General features: G+C 42.2%; 2 protein-coding genes across 2 annotated transcripts in view; both read right to left on the bottom strand.

Moving 5' to 3' along the window:
- Positions 1–303: 303 nt before the first annotated feature.
- mnta (MAX network transcriptional repressor a) lies at positions 304–12,241 on the bottom strand. Its single transcript, XM_072462788.1, has 6 exons — positions 11,965–12,241; positions 10,017–10,584; positions 9,884–9,925; positions 9,688–9,799; positions 2,674–2,866; positions 304–2,594 (listed from the first exon to the last, which is right to left on the bottom strand). Exons 1-6 carry the CDS (start codon positions 12,035–12,037, stop codon positions 1,852–1,854), a joined length of 1,731 nt encoding a protein of 576 aa, XP_072318889.1. The 5' UTR covers positions 12,038–12,241; the 3' UTR covers positions 304–1,851.
- Positions 12,242–12,649: 408 nt separating this feature from the next.
- The window catches only part of mettl16 (methyltransferase 16, N6-methyladenosine), a 12,366-nt gene continuing 3,724 nt past the window's right edge, over positions 12,650–21,291 (bottom strand). The window contains exons 3-10 of the mRNA XM_072462778.1: positions 18,039–18,226; positions 17,785–17,925; positions 17,593–17,708; positions 17,283–17,425; positions 15,830–15,899; positions 15,455–15,544; positions 13,517–13,675; positions 12,650–13,426 (exon numbers count right to left, since the gene is read on the bottom strand). Coding sequence (XP_072318879.1) covers positions 12,881–13,426; positions 13,517–13,675; positions 15,455–15,544; positions 15,830–15,899; positions 17,283–17,425; positions 17,593–17,708; positions 17,785–17,925; positions 18,039–18,226 — 1,453 coding nt within the window. The 3' untranslated portion in view covers positions 12,650–12,880. The remainder of the gene's footprint in view (positions 13,427–13,516; positions 13,676–15,454; positions 15,545–15,829; positions 15,900–17,282; positions 17,426–17,592; positions 17,709–17,784; positions 17,926–18,038; positions 18,227–21,291) is intronic.

Here is a 21,291-nt window from a genome sequence, read left to right as displayed (position 1 = left end):
GATACTTCCTGCTCTGGTAACATAGAACTTCCAGCATGTTCTCATGGGGTTTTGTTATTCAATACTATTACACTTGCTTGAATACAAAAACTAAATCTTACAATTTACCCAATACCAATATGTATTGGTTTGATTATATATTCAATATATCCGATTTATGATTATGTTTCTGGAATCTGCCAAGAACTACAAAGTCAAAATATTGTTAGGCATTACTACATGAACAACAGCCACAAAGACTGATTTAAGTCCTTGATGCTGTGATGAATGAGCCTTTATCATCACTAACATACAACACGACACTTTACTCAAGGAGTCTTTATCAGACATTTGTGAACAGAATACAATTTATTATTTTTAGAACAGTACAGTTTAATAAAGTATTTTTCATCATATGACAGCATATCATGATCTTTAGAGAATACAATTATGTCTAAATGCAGTTCAACAATTACAAGTAGTAACGTACACTTTCACCATAGGGAAAATATTTATTGTTGCCATTTCACGTATCACATTCCTTGTTTCATACATCGACTTTTATACATAAAAATCGTCATACTAAATATTAGTGACTAAATTATATTTCATTTTTTGGACAAAGTATATCTAAATCATCATCAAGATGTCCAGCAATTGATGTGGTCCCAAAAATGTGCAATGACAAATTTACAAGGTTAAGCTGTAGATGAAACAAGCAACAATGTAATTCGCAAAATCTGTTAGAAATCTTCTTTCACGTGTGATCAATTTATTCAATCCATGAGTATTTTTTCAGGGAAAAAATCTATATAAAAACGTGCTGACAATAAAACAGTACATTCTGATTAAATTGGTGGATTAACTAGCAAAAGCCATTGCTAAATGTTCAGGTTTGCTGCTTAACTAAATACATTTCACAGTGCATTCTGAAATTAGATTTATCAGTCTTTATGAGTGCTTGTCCCAGAGCCATTACCCACAGAGGAGGTATTCCTAAATGTGCTGCAATATGTTAATAACATAAAACATAGAACTCATGTGTCCCGGCTTCAAATACGTAACAAATAACAGTTGTGGCATGCTCTAACGGCACAGACACACCCGGTCTACGTGACAGCACACAACGGCACGGGGAGAGGTTTTGGATCCAATGACATTCAGTACCCTCTCGACATAAAATATGAACTCTGACGAGCTGTGGATCTAGTGATGAGAGCTTTTGAACTTCACGGTCATTTCAATATTAGTATGGTAACGTTACAATCCGATAGCACTATAGCAGCATAAACATGACATCAGTTGCACCCTCAGCTCAAAAGCACGTGTCAAGTGGCAGTGACAAGGGAAAAAAAAAAAATTGTCCATTGATTGTCAGCGTTGCCTCTCGATAACAGTGAATATTAAATTATGTCACATTGCCACATTCACAGAGGCATAAGTACTTCAGCGTTTTAAAGAATACAACTGGACAGCAGGAGGCGCCATTTCTACGTGCAGAGTCTATAAGCGAGTCTAATCCTGTGCAAAGTTTACCCCAGGGTTTGTGACAACCACTTCCACTTGAGGGGAAGAGCTCTGTTAAATCACATGGTGTGCAGGCAGCACTTTCAGTAAACTTTGTATTTTTGTAATAAGGCCTAGTAAAACTTAATTTCCTCATTCAATATGTTTTGCATCAGCATTATGTGTATAACCAATGAAAAGCTGTGTATTCTAGGTTCTTAATGCTGTAGCTATTTCACAAGGAGGAAGACAGAGCTAAAGAAAGAAATAGCGAGGTTTTTTTGGTTTCCACCATCTCTAATGCTTTTGGGATGCTCCTGCTCCACGTTAGGTACACAGCCTATAAATGCCCTGTGTTAGAAACCTTCAGGCCAGTTTCAGAGTGCTTATAGGGAATGGGGGCATGGTCACCATCGTTACTGGATTAAGCACCGTCTGACCCATAAGCTGCGTGTGATGAGTGACCATTTGTGTGCCCAGAGTCGTCTGTTTCCCCACTAATGCGCCAGTGGATGGTTGGTTTGGAGCCGTGCCGTTGAGCTGGGGATGGGCATGGTTCAGCGTGTGGGTGATATGGCCCACAATACCGGGCTGCGTGACGGCTACAGATTGCGAGTACAGGGCCGGTAGGTGCGTGACAGGGTGCACAGTGATATGGCCGATGGGCTGATGAGCTGGAGTCAAATGCACCGGGCCGCCGCTTGTTGAGGGGACCAAATGAGCGATGTGTTTGGGATGTGTCTGGATGACATGGTTTAGAGTCTGGATGACCGAGGGGTGGGAGACAGACGAGTGGGCTATGACTGTGGGATGCAGAGCGGGGCTGGGTCCCATGGGCTTGAGGGCCGGAGAGTGGACGCTGGAGGAGAGCATCGGTGTCACAGTCTGCGTGGGCGCGGGTTTGAGCAGAGGCCGTGGGGGAGGCACAGTGGGCGGCGCAGGTGCTGCTTTATGCTGGATGATGTATGAAGTGGAGTTCAGAGCGGACTTCTCTGGAGGGACGACTGTTTTGTGCAGCTCTGGTTTGGTCACCGCAGGAGCAGCAGGAGGTGGACTCTGCTCGAGTTCCATGTCATCATCAAGCTCATCATCTAAAATGTCCTCACCTTCTGTAACAGTACATCAAGAGTTACACTTATGATGATATATTTAGATATACACTTGGCTTCTTGTTTTTGGATGGCATACCTGATGCGGTGGATGTTGAAGCCTGGTCTTCCTCGGGCTGCACGGTTTGTCTGAGGACACGGTCAATCTCCACCACATCCATCCATTGGCTCAGATCGTTCTTCAGCTCGGACAGCCGCTGCTGTGTGGCAATCTTTTCCCTGGCCAAACGCTCCATGTCGTGCTCATACTCTTTCTCCTTGCGTTTCAATGTCTATTTAAAAAAAACAAAACAAAAAACAACAGGAAACAAAGTGTTCATTTGTGAATTATAACTACCTGATCTATCACAGGATGACAGGTTTGAGGCATTAGTATGTCTCTATAGAAAAGTGGGAGGGGCTTCCAGGCCTTGCTTTCTGTGACCCAATTTCCTTTAACCCGTCAGCTGACACGGGACATGACTAAACAGGCCGTTTCATGAAAGGCCTGAGTAAAAGCGCCAAAGCCAGTCAAAGATTGTAAACCAAGAACTATGCGATTGTAAACCAAGCGAATACAAAGAGCACAGAGATACAGCAATTCAAAATCAACACAGCCAAGCCTATGAGAAGTTGTTCAAAGTAGTAACATATATGTAAAATGACAAGTGGATGACTCGTGATCCATAAAGATATTAACCAAAAAGTGAACTTTATCATGTCATCTTGGTTAGAGGAAGTAGAAGAGCATGTCAGTTGGTTTGTTCTTACAGTATGATGTACTAAAATAACCAAAGGCGGACAAAAGGCGGCCCTGGTGTAATTCTGCACCTGTCTCTAGTTCTTATCCCGGTTTAGAAAAGCACAGGCCAATCCTCTGGCCCTCTTCCCCACAAGCACAAAAGTAGGACGAAGAATGCACCGGCGACGTCATAAGCATAGATATGACATACAAGAAAAACACTGAAATATGTGACATTGGAAAGATTAAAATCAAACTACTAATAGACGAATTATTGTTATAAGGGGTTTATAAAGCGAGGCTGCAGAAACATATTCCATCAGCAAAATACTGGCTGAATCTGGACACATGTTCTGAAGCATTCCATCTCTGGTCTCCATGGAAACATGGAAACGGGTTGTGAACACCCAAACACAGCACAGGTGATTGTCAAGTTCTTCTCAAATGGAGGAATGAATTAAATAGCAATGTGAGCAAATGCAACGATAAGAAAATGTATGCACACCTTGTGGTTTTTACGACCATATGCAACAAAAAGATATAAAATGGGACTCATTCATGGCCAGAGAGGAAGAGCGTAACCTCATAGGTTACATACAGGTAGACTGTCTAGAGCTGACAACAAAAGAGGGAGACAGAGTGAGGGAGTGAGAGCTAAATTGCAGTGTGCATGAGGCCGCACCTCTAAGCTTTGAACCTCCTCCTCAAAGAGAGCCATGGTCCTGTTTCAGCCTTGTTTGTGCAAAAATCTAGATCAGAGCAGCCGGCCGAGGGCGCATTATGTGTGCGTATGTGTGTAAAGTAAACACTGCGCCAGTGTTGTCACCAGCAATGCCAGTGGCAAGCACATGGCCTCAGTGAGAACAGGGAGGGAGGATGCAGAAAGGGAGGAGGGAGGGAGCAGAGACAGCACATGGCCAAGAACAGGGGAGGAAGGGTGCAGAGAGGGGGGAGGGAGGGAGCGGAGACTGCACATGGCCTCAGTGAGAACAGGGGAGGGAGGGGGCAGTGGGAGTGGGGACTGAGCAGCAATACAAGCTGTATTCACTGACTCACTTTTGCAGCAAACACAAGGCTGGCTTTCTTAAAGGGCCAGGAGCACGAGGGCCACGTTGCAGGCGTGCTCCTGAGCCCGCCCGACTGATCAGGTCTTGTGACAGCACACGAACACAAGTCCTTGTCTTAATGTGCCTTAAAGCGGAAACAAAAACCTTCACGTGGTGCTTAACTTTAAAGGGAGGAAAAGAAAAAAAAAGGAAAATGTGATGTTGCTATCCATTTCAACTGAGATTTTTGAGATGTGCATGTCATCTTAGACCTGAGTTGAACAGGTCAAACTAGCAAATATACCACTCCATGTGCTAAGAACATTGCCCACGTTACAGACCACGTCCAAACCTCAGAAAAAACTACACTTCACTACTACAGTTTACATTCTATACGTCTTTAAAAGGTTTTGGTTAACAGATGGAATGGCTTGCATTTGGAGACGAGCCCTGAGAACCGAGTCCAGCGCTCTGAGAGGAAGTGAAGCGAGCAGAGTAAACCGAGCCTTGTGTTTACTGCTACACGTCCCCTCCCCGCTGCTGCTAAGCCCGGCGGTACGGCTGGTCCCGCCTGTTGCAGCGTGGGATGGGGGCGCAGCACCGGGGTGACGTCACGCAGCTCGGGCTAGCCATGTGCTTGCTGCTCATGTGGCTCAAGAGGGAAGGGGTTGGGTGGGGTAAGGGTGGCGGAGGAGAGAGAGTAGGAGCTCCACCGACTACACAATACAGAGAACGATTTCAGAAACAAAGCCAGAGTGAGAACAAGTAAAAAAATTGTACAATAAGACATTCTCGCGCCGATTGGATCACTCTTAATGTTGAAGCAAAACATACTTGAGATAAAGGAGCATGGAGAATTAGCTCTTAAAGGGTAAAGGCAGAGGGGGCCGGTCCCTTGTCAGAGGTATAAAGATTATGTTAAATCTCTGGTTAACCTTCTTTTTGTGCCGATGTCCATTTAAGTTTTACAAAATAAAGGATTTACTGCCAGAAACGTAAGGAGTCAGGTCAGTCTGCCAACAGAACACAACACACTGAACACCATGTTGCTTAATCACGCAGAGCAGGCAGAGGGAGGAGGAGGGGGGGGCTGGGTGACAGCCTGCACCCACGCTGTCCTAGTTTTTCCTCTTAGTATCCATATACTAAAAAGTCACAAGCACACTCTGGATCTTGTCCTAACGTATGGAATAGAGATTAGTGACCTCATTGTCTTCCCCCAGAACCCTATATTGTCAGATAATTTCATAATTACCCTTCAGTTTATTCTTGAAGATTATCCACAGAATAAAGTTGTAATGAAAAGGACAAAACGCCCAAAAATCTATCTCAAAGTTCAAAGAAATGATATGAGAGCCAATATTCAGTGCCAGGTCATGTGATCCTGCTGAGAACGGCTCTGGTCCCAGTGTAAGTGACCAATGAATTCCCTGAAGTCTGCACTCGATGTCACAGCTTCGTGAAAACAGAAGGACATTAAATGCGCTTCCCTTTGGTACAATGAAGAACTGCGTTCACATAAACAATGAGTTAGAACATTAGAAGGATCATTTCGTCGCGCCCACACGGAAGATTCCCTAAAAGCGTGGAGAGGCTGCTTACTGTCCTATAAGGAGGCTCTGCGTAAGGCCCAAGCCAGATACTTCAAATCTAATAGAAGTCAACAAAGATAACACTAGATTTATTTTCAGCACTGTAGCCATGGTAACAAACTGTCCCAGCGCAGTAGAGCCCTCAATCCCAGCTTCTCTTAGCTTTGATTTCCTATTACTATTATTTTTAACAATAAAATAAAAACAATCAAAGATGAATTTGATTAAATGACTCCCACTATTAGCCCTGAACAAGCTCAAGCTGTAGTGTCACATATAAATCTATCAGTAAATTTAGAAAGGTTCACAGCTGTTGATCAAGCAGAGATAACTTCAGCCATTATGTCCTCTAAAAGCTCAACTTGTGTCCTAGACCCCATTCCAAGCAGACTCCTCAAAGATATTCTCCCCCTAATTATAGACTCTATTCTTAATATAATAAATACTTCAGTAGAAAGTGCTTATGTTCCACATCCTTCAAAACATGCAGTCCTTAAACCTCTTCTGAAAAAGCCTAACCTAGATCCCGATCTATTGGTAAACTACAGACCTATTTCAAATCTTCCCTTTGTCTCTAAAATCTTTGAAAAAGTTGTAGTTAGACAGCTTTGTCGCCATCTACGGGAAAATAACTTATGCAAAGTTCTCCAGTCAGGGTTCAGAGCCCCCCACAGCATTGAAACTGAACTACAATAAAATCAGGGCTCACTCTCAACTTCCTCAAACTGAACAGTGACAAAACAGAGCTCCTCCTCATTGGCACCAAATCCACTCTCAATAAAACTGGTCCCTTTTCACTCAGCATCGACACCTCGACCATCACCCCCTCTACCCTGGTACGCAATCTCGGTGTCATCATGGACCCCACCCTCTCCTTCACTCCCCATGTCAGCCACATCGTCAAGACCTCATACTTCCACCTCCGCCGCATCGCCAAAATCCGACACCTCCTCCCGCCTTGACTACTGCAACTCCCTCCTCACTGGCATCTCCTCCCATTCCCTCCACAGACTCCAAATGGTCCAAAACTCCGCTGCCCGCCTCCTCACCCACACCCGGTCCCGTGATCACATCACTCCCGTTCTCCGCTCTCTCCACTGGCTCCCCATCAAGCAGCGCATAAACTTCAAAATACTCCTCCTCACCTTCAAAGCTCTTCACCACCTTGCCCCCCCCTACCTGTCTGACCTCCTCATCCCCCACCGCCCCTCCCGAGCTCTCCGATCCTCCTCTTCTCTCACCCTGACTGCACCAACATCCCGACTCAAAACTTTTGGCGACAGAGCATTCTCCCGAACAGCACCCCGACTCTGGAACTCCCTCCCCCAACCTGTCCGCCACTCTCCCTCACTCACAACATTCAAATCCCGCCTAAAAACATACCTCTTCACCCAAGCCTATGACCTCCCCTACCCCTAGCCTCCTCTACCCTATTGCCTACTCTTCTACCCCCTGTTACATCCCCATCTTTTTCTCTCTACTTCTTCTGTCTTGTTCATTTTATCTGTATATTAATGTGTATTGTACGTGTTGTCCCCCCTGTCTGTAAATACCCCCCCCTTTTTTATATATGTTCAGCGTCTTTGGGTCCCTGAAAAGCGCTATATAAATAAAAGTTATTATTATTATTATATTATTATTATTAGTTAAAGTCACAAATTATTCATTATTAGCTGCTGATGATGGAGACCAGTCCATCATCAGCAGCTATCCTGGTTCTGTTGGACCTCAGTGCAGCGTTTGACACCATCGACCACAACATTCTACTGCAGAGGTTAGAATGTGATGTAGGTGTCGGAGGGACAGCACTCAGCTGGTTTAAATCCTATTTATCAGATCGGTACCAGTTTGTTCATGTAAACCAGAGCTCCTCACCTTGTTCTAAAGTAAGCTATGGTGTGCCTCAGGGGTCAGTACTGGGTCCAGTTCTGTTTACTCTTTACATGCTGCCGTTAGGTAAGATAGTAACATTATCAGAAAGCATGGCATTAACTTCCACTGCTATGCAGATGACACTCAGCTGTATTTATCAATGACTTAGTGGCTGTGTGAAGGATAAAACCTGGATGACACTTAATTATCTGCTTCTTAACCCTGAAAAAAATGAGGTTATTGTACGAACTTCCTTCTCCTGTAAGGCGCTGGTACAGCTGGCAGCCCGGTGTAAACGCTCTCTTCTTTCTCACACTTATTGTGCTTTATCTCCTATATTTTGTAAATATAGTAAGTATATTTTTTCTATTTTACTGTACGATAGGGACACGCGCTGGAATAGTTTTTTAATTCAACTGTTTTTGACTTTTTTCGGCTGGATGAGCGTTTTTCGTTGCGTTCGTTGTGTTGTTGTGACGTGAGCTAGCTCCGAGCGAGCCCACCAGCCCCCCCCCCCGCGCCCTCCGGCCGCGCTAAAGTACGGCGTGTCGTCGGTACACGTTTATATACACGTTTATATGAAAGAGGAACTTCACGAACGATCGGGACACGCACTGGAATCGTTTTAAATTAACTTGTTTTGACTTTATTGGGCTGGATTGAGTGTTTTCGTCGTGTCGTCGCTATGTGTCTTGGCTCTGAGCCCCCCGGCTCCGGCCCCGCCCCCCGGCTCCGGCCCCGCCCCCCGGCTCCGGCCCCGCCCCCCGGCCGGTGCCGTGCCGCGTTTCCACAAAGGAGGAACTCATGAAACGTTATCCCGTCGCAATACTGACCTAACCTAATACTGATGTGCAATTCTGTCATATGTGCAATTACTGTGAAATTCATGTGCAGTCTATGTGCTGTCGTGACACATATTCATGTGCAATTACTGTCGGGATCACATGCAATGGTATTTATGTATTTATTTATTTGTCTATGGGAGTTTTTATTTATTTATTTATTTATAGGAGATCTTCTAGTGAAAGTGTTTTTCAGACTTCCTATAAGTGATCTGTTCTTCTGTATCTACCTCTGTATCTACCTGCGTTGCACCAATGAAATTTCCCCATGTGGGACAATAAAGGAATATCTTATCTTAACTAAACAGGGAAAGAAATAAAAACCTAGGTTTCCCAGCTACGCTGCCCTAGCAGCTTATCAATACTGGTACTTTTTCAAACAATATTTAATATTTAATTTCACTTGCGATCTGTAATCTTCTTCTCCCACTTCCCCACCGGGAGTGGAACAGACAACGAGTTTAGAAAACAAAATAAAAACTCTCTCCTCAACATGTTAACACAACAAAATTACATTTAATCCTAAATGGACAGCAAGTAGTAAAACAAAGAAAAGGAAAAAAGTTTAAAGTAGGCCAGCATAAGACCTTTGGACTCCGGCTCACACTAAAACTGACTTTCTATTTACAATGAGAGATTGTATTGTATTGTAATTTACAACCCAATGGAGTGGATAAAAGTTTGCCACTTTCTTGTAAATATGCACGCGTTTACACATGACAATGTGCGCATGTGATCATGTGATCATGAACCGGGAGGGGCAAAAAAGCATCCAGCAATCATCCATTGCAATTTAGAGAGGTTAAGAGGTTATTAAGATATGATTTTTATTAACCAAGCAAATCTGCTAAGGGATAACAAACATTTAAAAGCGTAGACATGATTTGTGGTCGACTGCAGCATTTAAGCTGATCTTTTGGATATCATACTGTACATCAAGTGTGAACAGTCCACGTTCATATACTGATGTGTTGCATACATCCTGGAAAAACAAAGTAATAAGGAAAATAGCCAACCTACCTGAATGTATCTTAGGGCACTTCTTAGCACACTCAGATTTGAGGTCTTCTTTTCATCAACATTAGGGATATTCTTTTTCAGTGTTTCAAAGCATCCCTTCAAGTGAGCGCGCCTACCAAGTCACAGAAATACAGTAAGCAATTAAATGTTTAAACTAGAATATAGCATTGAGATGATAAATATGTAATATACAAACCTGTTTTGCTCAAGCTTGTTATGGACCTCTCTTGTGCCTGCCCTATGCGAGCAAAGATAATGTATTTATATAGATTTCTTTTTTTTTAAAACGATATTCATTAACACAGTTCAAGTCTTTGAAATGAACTCACCCGCCAGGACGCTTTTTACTGTCCAGAAGTCGGGAGTCATCAAGGGGGCTGCTTCGGTTTACAGACCCGTTCAGGATGGGGGTCTGCTGCAGTAAAGTGCCTGACTGAGGAAGTAATGCTTGAGCCTGAGAGGGGGAAACGATAGAGCCAGTGTAGTGGTGAATAGAGTGCTGAGGGGTCTGCTGCTGGACGCTAGTGTTTGCAGTTTGAGCAATGAAGTGATGCTGGTGGTTGTGCAGGGGCTGTTTATGATTTGTGCCTGGGGCAGAGGTGGGGTGGTGGTCTGGTATGGGTTGTGGGGTACGGGGGAGCCCAGATGGACTCTGGTCCTGGAGAAACAGGGACTTTCTCCCTGTAGAGAGCAAAGGTAGTACAGGTAGAGTTGGAGAGACGCTTTGATTGGACGTGACAACAGGTAAAGGGATGACTGTAATAGGAACAGACGTTGAAGGTAGTGGGGGTCGTATCAAAGCTGGGCGACATTCCTGGGCTTTTCTTATATTATTCGAGTTAGGAATAACTCCAGGGGTCTTTTGCTCCTGTAGCAGCTTTTCCTTAAACTCATCTTCTGTGGAAAGACCAACAAAACAATCATCACTCATCACCACCAAAAGGTTCTAATCTATATTATACACAGTTACAAAATATGACAAAAAGTTTTGATTAACAAAACAATGCTTGTAATGTATCCAAATGTTTACAATCAAACATTTAGTCTATAGTCGTTTTATCACACTCAGACATATTTTGGTCTGCAGGAACCAGGAGTCATTGAACTGTGCATCTGGAAAAGAACAAAGTGTCCCTTTTGCCATTCTGAAATAAAGAGCTACGGTGTATTGATTGGAGGATGTTTTTATCAAACTGTACGTTTAGTACAAAACCAAGGAAATTCATAAAACAAAAGGGTTTTCTGTGCTCATTATATAACTGCAAATGCAGAGAAATACTGCCCTACTTTCGTCCAAAGTATCCTGCTCTACAGGCTCAGGAAGGGAGGAGGACAACTCCCAAAGAGGCAGACAAGAAGATTAGATTAGTGCGCCTTCGGAGGACTCGGGAGTATTTATTTAGTCAAACGCCAGTGCTGGATTCTAATACTTTACTACACTTTAACCATGAAGTGCACGCTGACCTCAGTAGCTTGAGTCCCATTTAGAGCTCAACTGTAGATAAGGCCAAGAGTCTTTAAGAGGAGTGAAGGGTCCTTTTTTACAAACAATCTTTGTGAGGGGTTGCCCGGCACGCACGTGGTGAAAGGGGCGGGGCTGAAGCTGGGGGGGTGTTTAGCACGCGCACGTCACGCACAGACGCCAAGCAACACGAGACTATTAAGAACTTAAATCTTTACTACAGCCACATTCACGTTTACAGCCAGTTTATAAACTTCTACAGTCACGTTCTTTACCGGGTTTACGATAAAAACACCTCGATTAAACACAACCAAACCGCGACCGTCTCCACATTGTGACTTGACTCTTGACTGTAGCAGGTCATTATGTAAAACATTGGCATTCCCCGCGCCACCGCCCTTATCACGGCTGTGTTTGCCGCAAAGCACGGAGCCAGCGCTGCCATAGTGTCCATTTAGTTTCACTTTAGTTAGCATAGGATCCATACAGTCGTCCGAGCAACAGCCCTGGGCTTGACGTACAGATTTAATGCACGGCTGCTGTCTCACATCTTTGAATAGATGAAACTGATGCCTAAAATTTCATAACTTGGGCAAAACCAGACCCACATAGATTAAATACATTTGAAAAGGAGACGGACGGGGACAAAAATGCGTGTCAAAACTGTTCAGTAGCGTTAATGACGTGACGTTTCTCATTTATGGTGCCGTCTCTGTATGAGGCAAACGTGTAGGACAATTCACATCTTCTGGCCACAAATGCCTATTGAAACATTTTTGTTTGAGCAATTTCATGAGGATAAATGTCCTACTTACCACGTGCTTTCTGTTGTTGCAGGGCTTGCAATTCCAAAAACTTGGCAGCCTCTAAAAGGGTTTCGATGCTCATTCCGAACAAATTGTGTGTTTTATTTTATGTTTATTAAAAGGAGTAGAAAAGCAAGCAACAGCCGCAGAGTGCGCCCAAGTGCTAAAGGGAGAGGTTCCCTGTCTAACTAGCCAGAGTAATAGGACACCCCCTCCACCAGAACTCCACCACTTACGTAGCAGTTACAAACAAAATGGCGCTCAAAGTAGTAGGAACAAATAAGGTTTGTGACCGCCCACCACAGTCCACGCCCCTTCTGACGTCATACGAAAGGACGACATAAAACACGGACATGGATTCACACGGACTACGACAGAGTCTGAGGCCTACGAAAAGTCTGAGGAATAAAGTCTGGCGGTAATGCAACAATTGGATGCCAACCGCCATAAAACGACAACGACAACAACAACAACAACAACAACAACAACACGGTGCAATGCGGATTCATTATGACGTAGAAGTTCACTTAGAGCAGTGTTTGAGGAACAGCCTCGTGGGAGTCTTTCTTATCTTCTCTGTTGTTGATTGGGCGAGAAATGAAATATGTCAAACGGACACAAATCTATTTTAAACTAAATCAATTTAGATTAAATCTTACAGTTGTGTCAAAGACAAAAATCTGAATACTTGCAGAGCTTAAACGAACAACTGAACTAAAAAAACAATTATCAGGAGGTAAATAAAAGGAAACATTCTGCCCTCTTGTGGCTTTACAGTGTATCGCAGCTAAAGTAAAACTTAAAACAAACGTTTGGCATCGCAAGTTTATTGCTTGCTAAATTTGCTTTGTGCATCAAGCAGTTCCATTAAAAGTACATTAAAAAAATGAATTGATCAGAGAATACTTAAAGCTCTGCACACAAGTTACTTTGCGATAGACCTCAACAGTGTGTTCTTGAGGTACGTGCAGAGTTGGTTCATTAGGTCTTTGTTCTGACCCTCGACCCAATGCATCTCCACCAAAACATCTTTCTCCTCAAGCATCACATTCAACAAACATTTGAACAGGAACGGTGTAATTGTAGCAGGGCTGCTGGGCTGCTGTAAAGGCAAATTGTTTTCTGTAGCAAGTCCTTCCTTAGGATTTGAGTCCATCACAGTCAAAGTGCCAGTCAATCCTGCCTCTGTTTGTTCCTTTGGTTCTTCTCTTGTCTCTTCAGGCTGGGCTTGACAGTTTTGCTCTGGGCTACATGCTTCTTGTACATTTACGTGAGCGTTACAGTCACTTGTAGAGGGACATGGTGCTGTAGTTGCAGCTGTGTTTTGGAGACTTTGTGGTGCTCTGGGAAGCTCTCTCAACTGCCGTTTCTGTTCACGTCGTCTCTGACGTCCATGGATCCATGTGTTCTCCACAGCTGTCAAAAGGAAGCTCTGTTCTTGCTTACTGCATGGGACACGTTTAAACAGCACCTGGGGGAATGATATAAGGTACATGTTTTAAGTTGTCTATGGACTTGTGTATATACATGGAATAGTTGAATTATCTTTATTATCGCTTACCCGTAGCTCAGTTAGCGACTTCTCCAGAAAAGCAGTGACACCCTCCATCGGGGAAAGGGCAGACGCTTTCGTCTGGAGCTGCTTCAGCCCTGCTTCTGGAAGTGTGAATGACAATGGTTTCCGTGCCTTTTCCAGTTTACGTTTCTTACTAGGAGGAGACTAAAAGGGAGAAACATTTTGGTCTTGTGCATACTAAAAATGTACAACATGACAGAAAACTAAACAGCGTGCTGGTAAATGTATCCATGTCTGAACAAAATCATTCTCAGAATATAATTGCTGGCACCCCGTTTAACCATTTTTGGGGCCCTGAAGGTGGTGGTTGTGGCCCTTTAACATCAGCCTGAAGCTGCCAATTTGAATATTTACGCTATCACACTGATGAGAATAAGAATTTTGCAAACAAGAAACATTTTATTCTGAACCAGAAGATGGCGCTATAGACTAATTTAAACAAATAGAGCAGACCTTTATAAAATTATATGCTGCCATGGCAGTAGTGGTTGTTAAACTTATGATTACATTTTATATGGTTAGCACAGAATGTCAATCAGCAGCCATGTGTGACTGCAGGCTGATGCTAACACAAACATGGGGAGGCAGTGGGGGTCCGCTGCAACACTGAGCCGTGATAGAGCAGACAGAATGACCGACTGACCTACAAAGAGGGAAGGAACAGGCCGACCTTCGCACTGCTGCAGCACCATATGTAATGCATAATCTTAAACACGCCACAGTGTCCAGGGACCCAATGTTCTCTTATTGCAGATAAACTGGCTATACAAACAAAACGTCTGTTAAACACAAGTGTTTCTCCCCTTTCCCTGGGCCTATTTTCCCTGTATCAATTTAATATATTTTTTGGTTTATAACCTCCATTACGGTTTGTCAGCAATATTCTGCCTGTGCATTGGTCTTTCTTTGTCTCGGTGCTGTCAGCTGGCTGACACCAGGAAGGGTTGTGCTGCAGCACTGGGATTGAGTTAGAGGGGGATTTTTGAAGTTTGCTTTATTTGTTTAATATTGTTTGAATAAATATATATTTTTAATCTTTATTTTGGGGTAAACAATTTCACTTTGTGAGTACCGTACTCCTGCCTGATGACCAGCTTTGACTGAAACGCTCCAGTCCATTAACCATTGACTCTGTACTGTAGTATGTCCAATACAATCAGTGGTAAACAATACTGTTTGGCAGCATTACCCTTTCAGTTATTGTGTTAAAAAGAAATTAAACAAAAAAGAAGGCAAACCTGTCAAATCTACACAAACAGCCTTCAAAATACTGAAACCACATGAAGTTATTCAGCATCACTGTACTTCCACTCAAATATTAGTATATAAAATACTAAATATAAATAAATATAAATACTTGTTGCATAAACAAATAGGATATAAAACATGATATGGACCTTGATCTGGTAATATAAAGCAGGTCAAAGCTGCTGTGCATGTCACATATGTTTTAATTCAAATGTTACATTCAAGACCAAAGCGATGAACTGTAAAGACGTCACATACACATCAATGGGCCTGGTCAACCATGCATACATAGTACACTCACAAGTGTCAGCATGTGCACACACACACTCGTGCTCCAGGGTCTGCTTGATAATGATGCTGAAAATGACTGAATCTATGTGCTGGCGAAGGAGGGCGGATGGGGCTGGGTGAAATATAGGTCAATATTTCTGCACAACTGCTTTTAGGTTGGAAACCCACTGGGAGATATCCAGATGAGAATAAAAAGCACTAAATAAATATCTGCTTTAAAGGTGATGTGGTGTGAAAGCCATAACTACAAATTCTTCCACCTATTGTATGCACACACACACAGACATAATCCTAACCCTATGGCAGGTAATGATCGGGTTTAAACTGTATGTTGTACACTAAGCATTTTACTTGATGCTTGCAAGAAAGCAAGAGGAGACTTACCGGAACGATCACATCGTCATAGAAACTCCAGGCCAATGCCCATCGCATAGTCCGCCCCTGGCAGAATTCTGTGTAAGTCACTTTGGGCACCTGAGGCAGAGCAAAAAAGGTGATGCAGGTTGGACAGGGACAAAGTCAGCAAATTACTAATCTAACCACCAATATTATTTGTTTTAATACTTCAGGAGTTGTTGCAGCAATAAAAAATGATCTATTCTTTGATTAAATGTCACACTCAAGATTTATTAAACAACTGTGTTGTAAATGCGTGTTATGATTGCCCTTTAATAAATTGAATCCTTTGCTACCAAGTTACAATAGCATTATATTTAAACAAATTACATTAGAAATTTATTTTTACATCAGACTACTCACCCCTTGTTTCCTCAGCTCTTCTTTCAATGGTGCCAGGCTGCATTTCTTCCCCAACATACAGCTGTACCACCTGAATAGAGACGATGTTTGCATTATATGAGATGAAGTGGGATTAGGAGAATAACACGCATCAGAAAAGGTAACAAAGATGGGTGAACTGAATAAAACAAAGAGCCCAGGTTTGTGCCTTGTGGTGATGGAATGATCAGTAAATAAAGCTGTGCAGGTGGAGATCAAATGCACTAACGGACAAAAAGAGTAAACATTATTAGTATAAGCTTAAGAGTGCTCACAGCTTACATTTCTCTACTATACTTTGTATGCTGGCCTGAAGTCTGCACCTAGGCAACCTGAAGCCAGTTGGGTAATCAAACCCCAAACAAAATGGAACCCGCTTTATTTTATAGAGAATGACTCTGTAGCTATGTGACTTTGAGATCCAGTCATTTGAGAGTGCAGGAAGTTATGACAGGGCACTTTTCTGGGGTTATCTAACTACACGTCAGCTTTACCCAGCCCTGACAACTTTAACTTTTCTGGTCTCAATGGAAATGTTCCACAGTAGGGCGTTACATTTTTCTATCCTGCATTTATTCAATTACAGGTTTCTCACTGCTGAAAAAAACATGAGCGGAGTCACTTCTCCACATCTCTGACCTGTAACTTTGCTGGTGACACAGTTGTCTTCATGAAGATATAAGTTCAATGGCTTAACACCGATAAGATGCACAAGCTGTCCGAGCTACTTGTACAATATATTCTATGGGACACAAACTTTAGAACTTAAAATGATGTATCTACTAAAAGCACACACACCTCTGATGAGGGATCTCCACGCAGTGAGTGTGAGGCGATCCCTCATCAGAACCTGTGTTAGAACTCCATCTACTGGCAGCAGAGGGAATTATCATGAGGAAATAAAATAAAGGGAGTGTGCAGAGCCGCGGCGCGCGGCCGAAACTACAATGTTATTTTTGTGCCGCGGCTCCTGAAACTGCGCCACTATTTGACCGCGTTTTTGTGCCATTTTAGACCGTGCCGGGTTAAGGTTAGGGTTAGGCTTAGCCATGAGGCTATAACGGGCTATAAAGGGAAATGCCACGGTGCCTGAAACTGCGTGGCCATTTGACTGCGCCGCGGCCCTCCAGCCACGGCCTAAAATAAAAGCCAAGTTTCCCCCGACATGCTAATGCGGGCACGCAGTAGTATGATTTGTGGACAGTGGAACAACGCAGAAAACCTCTGCTTTGATCTAATGTGATGTCACAGATTGAGGAAACTTGGAACAGACCGTTTTTCTGAGGCTCAGAGGGGAGAGGACTTACAAAACGGGCTTTATCAACCAAGCGTGACTGAAGCTAAATACAATGCATATTTTTCAGGAGGGAACAAGCTCATTTCAGTTCAAATAATTTCATGTTTATGCTTTTAAATCTCCTTCCTTATTATTCACCTTAAGCGTTTCTTAAGCTTCAGACTGTCGTGAATGATCCTCTTGACAAACTCCAATTCGCCCCCCTCTGCCATGATCTCGGTCACCCCGCCCGTGTTCACCGAGCTGGGGGGAGGCCGTCTAGAGTTTCTAGAGTTTACACCCTAAAAAGAGACAAAACGTAAGACACGGATTAAGAGGAAATCCAATTACAAGCTCCAACCATAAACACTAGCTGCTTTGGAAATGCAGTTCATTAGATAAAGATGACAATACGACATCTTTCTGTACAGTGATTACATTTTTTTTTTAAAAAGCATGTAAATGGTACCTTTGCTTCAAGCTGATTTGCAAAAAATGGTGGGTTGCACATACAGAAGTCATAAACAATCTCAGTCTCCTCTTTCAAAGCATCCATGAGCAAAGTCTTCTGTGGGACCTTCACAACTGATTACACACAATTGAGTGAGACTTTTAAAAAAAAATTAAAAAAAATGGTATATGATAAAAAGAGGTTACTTGCCTTTAATAAGATCTGACATATTGTTTTGCTCCACATTTTTCTTGGCATAGTTAAAGCAAATGTCATCTACCTCTGTAGCTAGAAAGTACCAGCCATTCAACGTGGCTCCCAATAAAGGGTATATGCAAGATGCCCCCGTTCCTAAAGAAGAGAGTTCATTAATACATCTATTGTTCAGTATTTAATGGCAGCATTGATGTGCGGTGAACTATGGACAATAAGTCACATTGCTTTTCGTATGCATTGTTGTGTACCGATATCAATGCCACGGCGAAGCTGCTTTTGGCCATCGATAAGGTCCTCCACCCAGTGAATGTAGTTGAGACGAAGTGGGACTGTGGGTATGAGGCGCTCCAGAGGAATCTCTATCGTCAAACCAAAGTCCTCTTTAAGCAAGGTGCAGGTCAATGCCCGGACAGCCTCTGGCTCTTTAAAATTCACTCTAAATAGAAATAAACAACATTGAAGTTTAAAGTAAAGACACCAAAATGTAGAGAACACAATTATATTTCAGATTTGACCAAACATTTAGCCAATTTGTCCCCAGTTTGACGATTTTCATAAAGTTTATAATGTTACTTCTTGGGACCAAAATCCATATCAAAAGTTATAATTTTAAAAACAATAATACCAATATAACACCATTATTTTGTTAATGATGATCATTTAAACTGTCTGAGGATTGTGTCAGTTCAGTTTAAACTGATTTTTAATGGCACATCGCACATCGATGACATCACAGAGTGATTCTTTTCAGAACTTGGCTCTTACTTCAGCATTTTAAACTTTTATCTTTCTAAATTTCGACACAAACTGCAACTTAACTGAAGTTATGTTATTATAAATATTTACTACAGGTGATATCCTACCAAACTAAATCATAATTAGAAAAAATATGGTCATACAGACTACTAAATAATAATAATTTATTTAAGATGCATATACCTACATGTACCGGTACTTAAAACGTGAAGCTACTTTAGAAATACAGTGGTCCAGTTAGGTCGAAGTAGATTACCTTGTGGTATAACCACAGACTACTATAGATTAACTATAGTATAAAGTATAAATAGTATAATACAGACATAGAACAACATCTATGGAAATCTTCAGAACAACACAGTCAGAGTTAAATATCAACAATTAGAAACTGTACAAAATGGTCATTAATTTTGTAAAGAAAAAATATAGAATAAATCAATAAAACAGGTCTTTAGTATGAAAATATGGTTATTTTTGTGGTCATTTAGTTGGTGTGTTTGACAGGGGAATTATTCGGAGCACCCCTGATCTCTACACCTACATCTCTATGTGGAGCAACGACTAATGACTAGTGTTGGACAAGAACAAATGTGAAACGATTTACCAATACAGGCTTCATCAGTCTAACAAATGTGTCTACACCTGATGAACACATTAGCTTAATGGCCCAGATTTATCAGCAGATGAGGACCAGTGACCTCCTGGAGAATCACACCTGCCTCGTTTTGGGACAAAGGCAACAAAACGAACCAGTGATGTCCTCCCTGACAAAGACAGGACTATTTCAAAAGCAAAAGATTGCCTTTTATGCCCATTATTCTCACACTTAACTTCAAAGTAAAGCTACGCGCCCTTTCATCTGTCCAGTAAATATCACATGCCCTCTCCCTGATGTCCTCTGAGGCATCATTAGGTAAGGATCAATATTCAGAGAGGCTGCTATGGCTCAACTATTTTTAGACAGCGTGTGTGCTCACAGACCCATCCATTCCATCAGCAGCCCTGACACATCTCCATGGCAACACCGCCCACTGAACAGAGGAGAGGACGCAAATCCGGCCACGCTGGAGCAATGGCTGATGCTGGCCTGAGCGTGAGAGTGCCCGCGGTTCGACGCAAGCGGAGCCACGTAGATGCGGCGCCACGCAATGCATAATCATGTTTGGTGATGCCAGGCATAAAGGGGGAAAATGAGCAAAAGAATGGGGGAGGATGTCTACAAATGAGATACAAACTAAAGACAAAGAGTATAGCCAACCAAGTACAGAAATAAAAATAGTTTATAAAAAAAAAGTTATGGTTATGATGGAAAAATGTCCTCACAACAGTTACTGCTGAGGTAAACAGCGCGGTCTCACCTCTATGACACACGCCATCAGCATGAAACGATACATGCAGTGCACACAGAACCGGTCTCCACAGAGGGTTGACCTTCTAACTCTTTTGCCTGGTGTAATATGTGCTGATCACAGTAAACTTTTCCTTAGGTTAGGATTTTTAACTGCAAAGAAAGACACATTTTCAATCCTTAGAGGAAGTATCAACCCACATATTCAAATTAAATTAACAATTGGCCGTATAACAAACAGGGTGTCGAGCATGTGATGTTATTGATATTATAACGACTTTAATATGCAGAGAAAAGTACTGCCTATAATAATTTGAGGCAATTTAGCAGTTTGCAGTTGGCTTAAAAGTTACATTTGCCCCCAGCTCATCATTTTTGACACCACTATATTAAAACAAATAAGTTACAATGCCATTAGTTGGATAAAAATAATGTCATGTCCTGTACTCGGTAGACTGTGCATGAATGGTAGCCTAAATGAAAGGGGGAATTTATCTTTAACTAAATTATGGTAAATATGAGGAATAGAAGAATCATGCATTGGCTTTGTTCAAAATTCTGGAATGGAAGCGACTGGAGGCAAAATTCATGCACCAAAATAAAGGTTTATTTACTATTTTGACTTGCAAGTCTGTGTATTATAACTTGTATTAAGCAACCAAATAAGGTAAAATACAATTGTTATCAAATGTTCCCATTTAATCTTAATTTTATGATATTCTGTGGAAAATCTTTCCCCATATTAAAGTTCGATTATTTCTCGCTTCATTTTTGGCTCCATTCGGGAAACTGGAATGTTTTTGTTTGCAAACTTTTGAAGGATCTAGTACAGGGGTGTCCAAACTTTTTTCACCAAGGGCCGCATTTTAACACTTAAACGGGGCAGAGGGCCACAAACAACCTGAGAATGTCGAATTTGTTGAATGACAAAGTGAATCATTCAAAATTTTGCATTTGACGTAATTCCGATCAATATGCCTGAATGTTCCCAATTTTACAGTAAAAAGTACTACTTTTTGTTGTTTGGGCCAACATAGCAGGAAGCTGGAGGGCAAACTGTGTCTATCTCTGTATCTACCTGCGTTGCATCAATGGAATTTCCCCATGTGGGACAATAAAGGATTATCTTATCTTATCTTAAACAAAAATTGGTCGGAGGGCAAACAAAAATTGGTCTGAGGGCCGCATTTGGCCCCCGGGCCCTAGTTTGGACATGCCTGATCTAGTACATCAAGTTATAATATAGGCTAGAGAGAAAGTGGGTTCTTTTGCTATGGAAATTGTGGTGGCCGTCTTACAAGTGGAGAAGGAGCTCAATTCAAATTGGAAACAATGTAAAAACCATAGATCAAGTGTTCAAATTGACATAATTGTATATTTGTCGTCCAAAAGAAGCA

Source organism: Eucyclogobius newberryi, unplaced genomic scaffold, assembly GCF_026437365.1.
Source record: "Eucyclogobius newberryi isolate DKJ021-1_F unplaced genomic scaffold, fEucNew1.0.hap1 SCAF_10, whole genome shotgun sequence".
Lineage (NCBI taxonomy): Eukaryota > Metazoa > Chordata > Actinopteri > Gobiiformes > Gobiidae > Eucyclogobius > Eucyclogobius newberryi.
Note: the sequence above shows the minus strand (reverse complement) of the source record. Positions and strands in the feature narration are given on the sequence as shown.

What these genes read in the sequence shown, in the direction of transcription:
- mnta (XM_072462788.1), bottom strand. Translation starts at nt 12,037, where the DNA reads ATGAGCATCGAAACCCTTTTAGAGGCTGCCAAGTTTTTGGAATTGCAA. An exon ending in AACAAGCTTGAGCAAAACAG is followed by an intron (nt 9,800 to 9,883) that starts GTTTGTATATTA and finishes GTGACTTGGTAG; the next exon opens with GCGCGCTCACTTGAAGGGAT. An exon ending in GTGCCCTAAGATACATTCAG is followed by an intron (nt 2,867 to 9,687) that starts GTAGGTTGGCTA and finishes TTTTTTAAATAG; the next exon opens with ACATTGAAACGCAAGGAGAA.